Raw genomic sequence first — 12,440 nt, forward strand, 5'->3', positions numbered from 1 at the left:
CAACATTCGACCAAATGTTCAATACTATGTTGTTGCCAAAGGATGGATGTTTTTTCCTAAAATCCCAGTGTGCATTACACCATAATATACAGGATTACAAACAAAATTACAGTACAGATTGATTCCAGTTGAACCAGCGTTACATTTCAAACAGCACTTATTCTGGACTGCATTGTACATGCAATAGCTATTGTTCTAATTACGGATTAAATGGTTTGAATTTGTTTCAAGCTACCGTACTAATCGACTACAATAGGTATATAGCCCGACTTTAACAACCTGATTAGATTTCGGTTCAGATTTATAAGATGAGCATATGACAACCACGGATTGTGTGAACATGTATAAAATCATGCATTTATAGCGCCTGGAAACATTAACATCTTCAAGTTATCTTAAAAAAAAAACCAAAAAAAACCAAAACAAACAAAAAAATCCAACAAACCAAAAACCACGGAATGCCAAGGGGTTCAAAGACTAAAAAGAAACAGTGCAAATTGTATGTGATAGTCAAGCAGCTTTCGATTTAAAAAGGGTGTTGGCATTTGCTTATAATCTTTATATACAAGTTTGTGCAAGTAATGTGTTGAAATGATATGTTTTAATAGAAAATAATTCTATCGTTCTTAATATCTTCTCAAGACCTAGGGGATCTGGTTCTTATTGTACGGGGTAAAGGAAAAAGAAATAAAGAAAAAAGAAAAAGAATGAAAAAAGATACTTGGATAGGAAAGAAATTGCCTGGATTGTGCATTTTTTTTTCTTCTTCATCTATTTGAAAAGGAAAGAAGTGCTAAGGCAACATAACTTCTCTAAGCACTTTTCTGCTGGTTTAAATTAGTTAAATCATTTTGTATAAATTAGATATAATTCTACCTTTCCAATATGTATAAAAATTGATGAAGCTGCATGGTTTAAAATAGGAAATTCACGTTATAAAAAGTCATTAAAAATTCTGTACAAAATCACAACAAAATAATTCAGCATGGGAAAGGTAACAAGTAGTAAAACGTTGGTTGAAAAATATAGATTTCATATATATTTTGTAATTGGCCCATCGCTAGTTTAAAAATTGCATAGATCCTAATTATTGCTTGTGATTTTGTTATCCCGATCAGGTAATTGACGCGATCCCAATGCCCCTACCCCAATTTACAGCGTCGCTCCGAGGAGCGGAAGCAAAGACAGCGGGTGAGCGGGGGCCGCGGGGCCCCGAGGCGGCGGCGGGACCCGCCGGGCCGCCCGCTGTAAACAAGGCGGTGGCGGGCGGCGGGGCGCGGCTCCCCGGCCCTGCCTGCGGCGCGGGGAGGCTCAGTCGTGGAAGATGGCGTTGAGCTGGGCGCTGAGGACGCGCTCGTGGTGCGGGTGGCCCTCGTAGGGCGCCAGCCCGTCCACCGGGATCTCGCAGCGGGAGGCGGCGGGCGGGAAGATGGCGGCGTGGGCGGGCGCGGCGGCCAGCGCGGCGGCGGCGGCGGCGGGGTAGTGCATGGAGAAGGCGTAGCTCTTGTCGAAGTCGGCGGCCGGCTCGTGCTTGAAGGAGAAGTTGCCGTTCACGCTGAGGGGCGGGCTGAGCGGCCCGTCGAAGGCGGGGCTGGCGCCCTCCGCCAGCCCGCTCTCGAAGAAGGGCTCCAGCGCGGCGCCGTAGGCGTGCGGCGGCTTGAGGTGGAAGAGGTGGGAGCTGTCCATGGTGCCGTAGGGCGGGCTGGGCAGGCCCGGCGACTGGTAGGGGTAGGGATGCGCCGGGAAGGGCGCGCCCGCCGCCGCCGCCGCCGCCGCCACGTGCGGCGGCACCTCCTGGCTCTGCTCGGGGAGGAAAGTCCGCGGGTTGAGCTGCAGGCAGCCGGCCACCAAGTTGGTGGTGGGCTGCGACAGGCCCTTGCAGAGGGTCTGCACGAAGGACACCAGGTCCGGGCTCTTGCCCGAGCGGAGGATCTCGGAGAGCGCCCAGATGTAGTTCTTGGCCAGGCGCAGGGTCTCGATCTTGGAGAGCTTCTGCGTCTTGGAGTAGCAGGGCACCACCTTGCGCAGGTTGTCCAGGGCCGCGTTCAGCCCGTGCATGCGGTTGCGCTCCCGGGCGTTGGCCTTCATGCGCCGCAGCTTGAACCGCTCCATGCGCGCCTTGGTCATCTTCTTCTTCTTGGGGCCCCGCCTCTTGGGCTTCTGGTCGTCGTCTTCCTCCTCCTCCTCTTCCTCCTCCTCTTCGTCCAAGTCGTCCTCCTCGTCCTCCTCCTCTCCGTTCCGCAGGGAGTCCTCCTCGGCCTCGGCGTGCAGACCCTCCAGGTCTTCCTCCTTCTTGTCCACCTCGTGCTCCTCGTCCTGGGAGCTGAGGCACTCGTCCGTCCAGCTCGGGGGGCCCTGCGGCTGGGGCTCGCCCATCAGCCCGCTCTCGCTGTACGACTTGGTCATGGTGAGCCTCTGCATGGCGGAGGAGACAGAAAAGAGACGTGTCAGCACCAGGAGCAGCGACCGTGGCCACCCGCGGGGAGAAGTTGCCCGCGCTTCGCTCCCCGGTCCCGCCGCCCCCTCCCGAGGGAAGCCCTGGATTCCCCACCGTGCCAGGGCAAACTTTTAATTGTCTCCGCGTTTCTGCCTTGTAATTAAGTTGACATATGTTCAAATACCATTATGTAACTCGCCGATATTAGCGGGGAATATAAGCAGATTATGCGTGCGGGAGCCAGCCCGGGCGGCACGACGCAAGTGGACCAAGCGTGGGTTGTTTTGTTTTGTTTTGCTTCGAAAAAATCCTCAAACATTTTTAACGAATAGTGGAAAAGGGAAGGAGGACACACGCACACACAGGGCACCTGCAGGGACGGATGGCGCCTGTGACGCCTGTCCCCACCGCTCTTCGCTCTTCGCGGTTCCCCCTTGCTGCCTCCTTGCGTGGGGTTTGTGCCGCCCCAGCGGGCGCCGAGCACCTGCTCCCCGGTGCCGCCTTGGTCCGCAGGACTGTCACTGGGTGCCCGCGGCGGGGCTGCGAGGCCCCTGCCCTGCCCCTGCCTCTGCGGTAACAGGTGCGGGACTGGCCCCGGCTTCCCGTCTCCGTCGTCCCCTCTGTTGCAAAGAGCATCGGTTCCCCGCTTCCCGTGTGGGGTTGCGACCGCTCCCCGCTAGTGTCGGACACACCGGGAAGAAACAATGCCCCACGGCCGCCGAGGCACAGCCTGCGCTGGAACCGCGGCGATCGCGCTCCGAGGAGGAAAGGGAGCCGAAAGTTCGGAGGTGCATCGGTGGAAGCACACTAACATATATAATATGCGTCTGTACAAACGGACGCACATATACATATTTAATGTGTGCACGGACGCACATACACATTTACATCTGTATATACATCTATATATGTATACACACACGTACGTGTGTATAGATGGATACAGGTGCGCCCGCACACACCAGCAGGAACGACCGCAAGCGACAATAAAACCTGAAGCCGTCCCGGCATATCCCGTCCGCCCCGACGTCGCAGGGTCCTCTCCCACCCCGGCAGCCGCCGCGAACCCTTTTCCCGCGGAGGTAAAACACGGTTTCCCGTTACCTCCGTCGCTCAGCCTCTCCTGCGCGGTGACGGTCTCATAACCCCGGCACAGCTCTCCGTGCGAGGGCGCCGCGCGTGTGTGCGTGTGGTGTTTTTTTCCCGAGGTTGCCCAGCGCCGGGCTCCCCCCGTTATATAGCGGGACGGAGGATGCGCGGCGGGGGGCCGGCACCGGGACCCGGGCACCGCGCGGCCGCCGCGCCCCGCGCCCCGCGCGCCTGCGCCCCGCCCCGCGCCCCGCCCCGCCCGGTGGCACGCGCCATATGGCCGCCCACGTCAGGCGCGCGGCGCCCCCCCCACGTGACGCCCCTTATTTGTATGCGGCCGCGCGCCCGCCCGCGGAGCCGCCACGCCCGCGCTGACCCGCGGGCCGCGCCATCTGTCACCGCACCGCCACCGCCAGCGCCACCGCCAGCGCCGGCCGCTGCCACCGCGCCGCACCGCGCCCGCCACCGCCGAGCCGCCGGCCCGCGGAGCCGCATTGTTCCCATTGTTCTGGGGTGCGGCCACCGAGGGTCCCCGCAGCCCCCCCCCTTACATCTCCTAACGCGAGCCTCCGGCCCCCCGAGACTCCCGGTCCCAGTCCTTGCCGCTCTCTGGCCGCCACAGGCCCCCTCCTCTTTCCCCGGTTTTCGGCGGTGCTGGGGAAAACGGACGTCCCGGAGCTGTTGTGGCACACGCACACGCACACACACACACACACATACACACACATACATACACACACACACACCTGCCGCTCTGTCCTAACGCCTGGAGTAAAGGCCGGCTCGCTTTTCCCGGGTTTTCGGTGGGAACGCTGCCGGTTAACGGAAAGTTTGGAAGAAAGACGCCGAGTGGGGCGGCTTTAGAGTCTTTGAACGTCTCGGCGGAGTTTGCAAACGCCGCCAAACCTTAGGGATGCGCTTTAAGGAGGGAGATAGCCCCCTCGCAAGACGGCTATGCTACCGGCACGCATTATCCGGATATTTATTCAATAAAAATAAAATTATTTTTACCTCTTGAGGCTTTAAATGCGGAACAAATCATTCCTCCCTGAGGAGATGGATTTGGAAGATAATTTTCCAGGTCGGGTTATTTCTAAAATGTTTCTCTCCTGTTGGTGACCTACATAGCCCGGGGCAGCAGGAGGGGACTCCGGGGATGTTCGCCTCCCCGGTAATCAAATACAGAGGGCAACCGGCTACTTTTTGTTATGCCAAATCTGGCCGGTTCTCTGTGGGAAGCGAGGGCCAGCAGCGCGGTGTGTGCCACCAGGTCCGGCGGGTGGGGCTGGAGCGGGGCACCCTCCGGTCACCGGCGGCTGCGGCCCTTCCCTGGGGCACAGAGTGGAGGGAAGCGCCGGCGCCGACTCACCGATGGATAGCCCCTGCCCTGGCGAGCCTTCTCCGGTCACAGAGGCGCCCCGGGCCAGGGTCCGGACCATGCTCGTACCCTGCGCGTCTGGGCCGGGCTTCCCGCCGGGCCGGCAGCCCCCGAGAGAGCGCGACCCCATTAACGGGAGCTGCTGGCGCGGCCGCGCTGCTGGAACGGACGCGTTTTGGGGGTTCGAACAGGCTCAGAGAGCGCGGGAGAGAGATGGGTCTGGTCTAACCCTGTCTCGGTTGCTGGAAAATGTCCCTTTGAATGGGTCTGTCTGGGAATACACCCGGGAATGTGGGGTACTAGGGAAACACTTGGCAAAAATATTGGCAGAAGGACATTGGCAGAAAACTGGATCTCGGGGAGTGGTGACAACTTTGGGGTGCTCGTGTGCTTCTGAGTGTGATGAACACAGTCATCTTCCCTGGGAGCAAGATAAAATCAACACGTTGGCGATTGGCAGGTAGCTAGAGGGACAAATAAAGAAGCAGGCAGTCGGACAGAGGGGCTTAAGCCCTCCGGGCCCGACTCGTCCCGTCCCAGTCGGAGATTGGCGAGGGTACCCGGTGGCCGTGGAGGAGCCGGGCCCACAGGTACGAGGCGCTGCTCCGGCGCCGCCGTCGGGGCCGGGGACGAGCGCTGCGCTCAGGGGACGCCTGGGGCTCTCTGCCGCTCCTCCTTCATTCTTCCCGCTCTTCCCGCTGCTTCGGCACTGCTTCTCCTCCCGGTCTCGCAGGCAGCCGGCTCTGCCTCCCCTACTCGGGCCGTCCCCTGGCTCAACGGCTCCAGTTTCCCACCTTCCCTGTTTCTCCTCTTCCCCCAGCCGCTTGATTTTATCGCTCCAAGCGTGCCTGTTTTTTTCTCCCTGACCTACAGACTCCTCCTTCTCCATCTGGCTTCTAATTCAGCTTCTGTTTATTTTTCCTCCCGAATCCTTTGATTTTCTTTTCTCTCTCTATTGTTTTTTAATGATTTTTAATTATTTTTCCTTTTGTCTTTTCCTTTTCCCTTTCTTTTTCTTTTTCTTTATTTTCTTTATTTTTTTTTTCTTTTCCTTCCCTTTTCCTTTTCTTTTTCCTTTCTGCCCTCCCTCCCTCCCTCCCTAGCTGGCTTCCCGCCCCCCTCCCCTCCTCCCGCGGCGCGGCACGCGAACCGCACGCGTCCCAACAAAGCTCCGTCCGGCCCGGCCGTCCCCGCTCCCGCCTCAGCTGCCGCCTCCCGGCCCTGGCGGGCGGTGCTCCCGGGGCCGCCGGGGCCCCGCTGCGGCGGCGGCGAGCGCGGCCCCTCCGCGGGTCGCCGCTGGGGCCGAACCCTGTCCCAGCCGGGCGGGAGGGGGGGTTTGTTGCGGGGGAGGCAGCGCTGCGGAAACGCCTTACAGTTGTCCGGAGCGCGAAATCCGCTCCCGATGAAATCTCTTGGGTTTGCGGCATTATCTTAATTAAGATAATTGATTCATATTGCACCTGCGAGAGTGCGGGGAAAAGATGCCTCCCCAAATAGCTTGGAGCTATTGGAGAGAGGAAGCCGCGCTTATAATTGAGCGAGTGATTTACTGCCCGGGTAGCCCGGGCCGCTCGGGCTCTCTCCTTTCGCTGCCAGGTTTCCCGTTCTCCCTCTCCAGAGAGGCACCGGCACAAAACAAGAAGGTTATCCTGAATAAAAAACAGAGAAAGGAAAACGTCTCTCCCCGCTGTCCCTGTCCTTCTGTCCCACCCCACCGCATCGCAGCGCGGGGCTGGATCCGCCGCCAGCGCGGGGATCGGGCTCGGGAAGGGCCGGCTTGGGTTTGCCCGCGGTGCTGCCCCGCTCGCTCATCTCCGGAGGCTGCGGCGAGAGGAGGGGACGGGAGGACAGGGCAGCCCCAGCGCCCGGATCCCCCCGAGCTGTGGCCAGCCTGCCCCGGCTGCCGTGGCTCGGGAATCACCGCGGGAGAACAACGCCCCGAAGAGCCGCGCCGGTTCGGTTCGGTTCGGTTCGGTGCGGGGTGAGACCGCTCCGCACTTCGCAGCGTCTCTCTAGGATACAATGTACATCTGGGCTCCAAAATTGGTACTGCTGATTAAGGTGCCTTTCCGGCTCTTTCCCCCCCTAAAACTCAGTGTATTAATTTTATTGAGCCTTCCCCTGCTAGATAAATGCTGTTGTTATTTTAATACTATAAATGTAAACTTCTATTTAGTTAATGGAAAATACATCACCACCAAGGTTTAATTATCAGCTTTTTAAATTGCTCTTTTAGTCAAGTGCACACAATTATGAAATCACAATAGATTTAAAATATAATTCAAATTGATTAAAAATAAAAACCAAATCAGAGAAGTACGTACCATTAAAGCAAATGTCTAAATTGTATTGGTAGGCCGGCTACCTCCTGAGCTACAGTTTAAATAGCGTCAGCACTCTGCTATCGGTGTCAAACCACCTCTGTTATTAGGAAAAAGGATTCTTATCAGAAGGGATTTAGATGCTGTTGTAACTGCAAAACCTAATTATTTTTGATCCAGGCATTTACCCCCAGAGTCCCACCTTGTTTAAATAAAGTGTTTTCTTTCCTCTTGAACAAATGCATTTCCATTTGAATTAAATATTGATAATTTGACCTTTTAGTTCCTTTAACTAATCAAAAGGAAAAAAAAATCCAAACGTAGATCCTAGTGCCTTGCCCTAGTGGGTCTTTCCGCTTGAATAGACACTGAGATTAAATGAGTCAAACTTCCTCTTTCATTGCACTCTCTTTGCACTAATTGCTTATGCAAAAATGCAGATTTGTATTAATTAGTAACTCCACTGATTAGTTCGGTGGTATTTTCACGTAATAAATCATGCTGCAGACACGATTTTTGGCACATCCCCAGTAGTGGCTCAGGATGCAATAAGTTTTCCATATTAAATAAAATCTTAGCCTAAATCTACCTTTTCGTTGCAGGTACACTGTGTACCACCTGCTGTACGCACCTGCTACGGGAAATTACCTTCTGTCCCTGGCAAGGCTCTTTCCTTGATAATGCACTCCTCTTCACAGGGTGTAGACTTTAAAATGGGACACATGAATCACAGAATCAAAGAAGGAGAGAAATCTGATGTTATTTTTAACCCTTTCAAATGAATAATGCTCATTTTTAATGGAATGAAAGATACATGTATCTATGTAAGACACATCAATGTAGATTTTTTTCTTTTCTTTCCTATGCCCAGCCACATTATCCTCCTTAACAGCATCATTCACTGTGTGCCCAAATTATTAAACTCAAGCCCATTTTTATTTTGTACATTTCTTTCTCTTTCCTTGAGCTGCAGAGGCTGAATCTGTACAAACATCACACTTGTTAACTGGAACTCACATCTCAGTTGGATACAGAGGCCTCTGCAGCAACAGGACTCCACAGCATCTCTAATGGTATCTACACAGTACCAAACCCATCCCCTCTTGCTTGTATCCTGAAACCCCATAATTTTCTCCCTAGATCACACACAGGCTGATGCACAGCCTCCAGCAGCTGAGATCTACCTGTAAAAAATCTTTCCCAATTCTTTCTAAAATCATCCTAGATATTACCTTTCTCCTGGTTCCCTCAGACTGAGTGGTCTGTACTCTGTGCCCTCAAGCAAGGCAGCACAAGGCATTGGTATGATATTTGCCACAACAAACAATGTCAGTTGGTGCAGTGCTTGTTAAAAAGAATACGAGGCTCCAGAGGAATATAAAAGATGATGGCACTGGTGTCATTTCCTTGCAGGTGATACTTTCAAGGGCGGATCCTGACCAGTCTTTGTTTCTTTTCTGCTAAAACTCTCCCTCACATAAGCAGTACTGTTGCCACAAACACACTTGCAGGATCTGGCCTTTGGCCTCAGTCTAAGCAGTGCAATGGGGTGGAAGAGCATCAAACACAGGTGCCAGCAGATTATCCAAAGCTTTGCTGAGATTAAAATCTTGTCTCAATATGAGTTATTGCATATTCTCTAAATAGAAATCTCCTTAGTGGTGGCTTTAAAAGGTCTGCTTTTGTTTTCCTCTGAGAGAAAATAGCAGTTGAACCCCAGGCTGTGCACATAAAAGCTTATGTGTTTGTTCCCTATGGCCATCCAATCTGAACATTTTGCTAACATTTTGCACTTTCTAGCAAAGCTATTGCTTCTGTTAGTGTTCCTTTATTGAAGAAAGTTAAATCCAAAACGCTCTTAAAGGGTTATGCACAAAAAGGGTCCTGATTAATCTCAGAACACGGTTACTTGTTTAAGCAATATCCTGAGAACAAAACAAGAAAGGTTAAATCAATGATCCACAGGGATGGAAAAAGAGATTCAAATAATCATTAAATCTTATTACGTAATGCGGCTTTGTTTTTACCTCTTGGACTGAGTTCACACCTGGATCTGTGCTTTAAGCGCTCCTCAGTGAGCTGGGCACGATGGAGAATCATTTCCCATCACAGTACAGTGCAACTTCCACAGCTGAAACTCTTGCTAAGCACTTTAGGTGTATATGAGGATATTCTGAGTTATACACATCACCACATTTTAAGAGATTGCCGTTCCTGTTACCGCTCCCTTTTACCCCCATGACTGTCACTGTTAGCTCACAACATTGCGTCAAATGTCTAAGAGTGTGTGTCACCACATGTGACTGCTTTTCAGAGATGCTCCTGGGACATTAACTATCCCAGCTATGAGTGTGATTATCCCAAAACTACACTGACATGATGTTCTTCTTTGTTTCTTGAGGAGGTGTCTCAACCTCTAATCCACAAAGGACAGGATAAGCGTTAGATAGCACGCTTTGTTTGACCTCTGTCACTGCAAAGTTTCACAGAAAAGATGGTATCTTGTCATCCAAAAAAGCATTTTTGTTCTTATATCACTTCCTGCAGAGTGTGATTTTATTGCCCTTCATTGTCTGGGGGCAATCTTAAAATTCACCTACAGGAGGTATGGTTATATCAAGGCTCTAGGGCTGAAACCAAGCATAACCTAGACATAAATAAACTGCAATCATATTCCAAGGGCTTTCAAACGTCCACGAGGATCAAAAATATGTCCAAACCCCAAAATATTTTATTGCAAGTTCTTGTGCAAAATGAACTTCCTGTGATCTTTCAGGAGGGAAGATGCAGGCCTTGTTGAGGTGCTCAGTGTCAGAGAACTGATGGCTGTGACTCTAAGTGACTCTGGGAGGAGTGTGGATAAAAAAAGCAGTAGGTGAGGAATGGTCTCCAAACTGCAGCCTGTCAGGCACCTTTTGGAAAAAGGCTGGCTGCAGTGGAGTTCTGGCATGGGCAGGCAGTGATGCAACACTTAGGGATGTTCTGGCTGGAGCAATCTTGCAGAGAGACGTCCTTAATGATGAGCTGTAGCCCAAAGCTCTGGGTGGGACTGTTTCTGGAGTGCTGGGGCTGAAGTTGTGTGCCACAGTGCACACTCACTTCTCTTGTGTACCAGGTAGATCTTTCCTGTTAATTTGTGATGACTCATGCCCAGGGAAACATTTCTCTTTGCAAATCATCATCTGAGCCGAGATGCATGCCCAGTATGTCCTAAAAACCTGTAGCTCTCTCATCTGGCTTAGTCCTTCTGTCAGAGGTTTTTTTCTCAGTGCTGAACCTTTGCTTGGTTTATGTGGATTCCCAAGAGAGGAGGAACACGCTTGTAAATCACTGTTTTCTCTGCAGCTGAGCTCCAGTTACATACCACTATGATAATATAAATATTTACTCTTTTTGTCCCTCTTCACCCTTGCAAATGGACACATCTGCATCTGGCCCTTTCTTAGTAGTCTATTGTCAGTTTGCTAGAGCATCCAGTTGTTTATGTTCACTTGAACAAGAGAAATAACCCTGCTCTCCACTGCTTTGCAGAGTGGGGTCACTGCTGAAAGAGAGTGTTAAACCTCTCCTTCCAACAGGAGTGGGGAATTCTCACCTGGTCACTCTTCAGGTGTCTTGCAGATCTGTAGTTGACACTTTCCTAAGTGAAACAGTGGAGAAGAAATCTATGATTTTTGTATTTCTGTATGTTTATCCTCAGACTTCATGCTGTGGTATTTACAGAATCTTTTTGGCAACACAAAAAACCTCAAAACTAATGACAAGACACTGGAGAATAAGATCTAGCATTTTTAAAACCAACTTTTAAAAAGTGTTAGTGGAAGCAGAAAAACAGAGTAGAACATTAAGATGTATTTTTTAAAGATCTATTTCAAAGCATCCTATGTTGTTCTTCTGTATCCATGTCATCCCAAGATAGACTGATGCTCTGTAAAACTATCAGTAAAGGGAATGCCTACATATTCTTTCCAAAATTAATTTAAAGGTTGCAGTTGTCCAGAATTGAGAAGCAACTGTCAGCAGGTTATTTGTTTTTGTTTGTTTTTTTTTTAAACTGGGGGGGGGGGGGGGTGGGGTGTCAAGGTTCACATGATCTCTACCTCTGATAGATTTGTACCTCTAAAATGATTTATTATTGAAAAGGGTTGGCAGTTTCAGTTGGAGTCAAGTTTACTCTATCTCAAGTAATTTATAGTCTATTTCCTCTACTATAGATCCACAAGTATTTATAAGTTTCCTGGATCACCTTGATTTCAAATTTTCTGTTGAAAGTTTGGGACAGCTCATTCAGTAGGTGCTGTGAACAGGAGGGAGCAGTAGTGAGGAGTCAGCCTGGCCAGTGGCTGGCAGCCCTGCTGTATTCCCTCCCTCGGGACAAGGACTGAGGAAATGAACCCCAGTGTGGCAGTGTCGGTGCATGCAGCCCTCGAGGGCTCAGTGATCACTGCAGGGCAGTGTGTCACCTGTGCAGCTGGGGAAATGTAACAGCCTGATGCTGCTCAGCAGGGGAAGGCTCGCTCCCTCTGCCTGCTTTTCTATTTCTCTCTTCCCTTTGCTCTTGGTGTAATCTGCTCCATCCTCTGAAACAGATCTGGTGTCCCTGAGGCTCAGTCTAGGAAACTCTTTTGTCACTGAACTGGCTACATTGGCTGATAGAAGACCTGACAAACACCTTCACACATGCAGGATAAGAAGCAGAAGCGCACAGCAGGAGAGAAAAAGGACAGAGAGAGAGGGGGAAAAGGAGTAGATGGAGACCCACACTTTTTCTGCTGCAATGTGGTTGGTTCTGCATTGAGCCATCAAGACTGGTGACACTGCCCTGTTTTCTGCTCCTGGTTAAACTATCTGGGATGGATCTGCTGAAAACATCATTACCAGGCTAGATGAACCTTTGATCTGGCCCAGTATGGGGTCACATTACATTTACAGTACTTGGTCCTTTTCCTCATTTTTAGTTTTGGAGGAATGGCAGAAGAGAAGTCCTGCCTATCCTAGTTTGGATCTCTGAAAAAATGATCTCTGAGAGGTTTTCAGTGAAGCTGAAGTCTCCCTGGGTGGCTTAAGCCCATCCTTCCCATAGCACTGTCCATCTGCAACATGTTTCATTGTCACTCCAAGTTAACCCCAGTGAGTCACCTGTGCTCGTTCACTCTGAAGAGCAGACACACAATCCTCCTTAGATCTACATTTTCAGTTTGAAGAGATGGCAGCT

General features: G+C 51.2%; 1 protein-coding gene across 1 annotated transcript; it reads right to left on the minus strand.

The window, feature by feature from the left end:
- Positions 1 to 1,311: 1,311 nt before the first annotated feature.
- NEUROD1 (neuronal differentiation 1) lies at positions 1,312 to 2,421 on the minus strand (the record flags this gene model as incomplete). The annotated part of the gene is made up of 1 exon (XM_084208982.1): positions 1,312 to 2,421. The coding sequence occupies one exon, from the start codon at positions 2,419 to 2,421 to the stop codon at positions 1,312 to 1,314; it is 1,110 nt and encodes a 369-aa protein (XP_084065108.1).
- Positions 2,422 to 12,440: the final 10,019 nt, after the last annotated feature.

Source organism: Fringilla coelebs, assembly GCF_963513975.1.
Source record: "Fringilla coelebs genome assembly, chromosome: 7".
In the NCBI taxonomy this organism is placed as follows: Eukaryota; Metazoa; Chordata; class Aves; order Passeriformes; family Fringillidae; genus Fringilla; species Fringilla coelebs.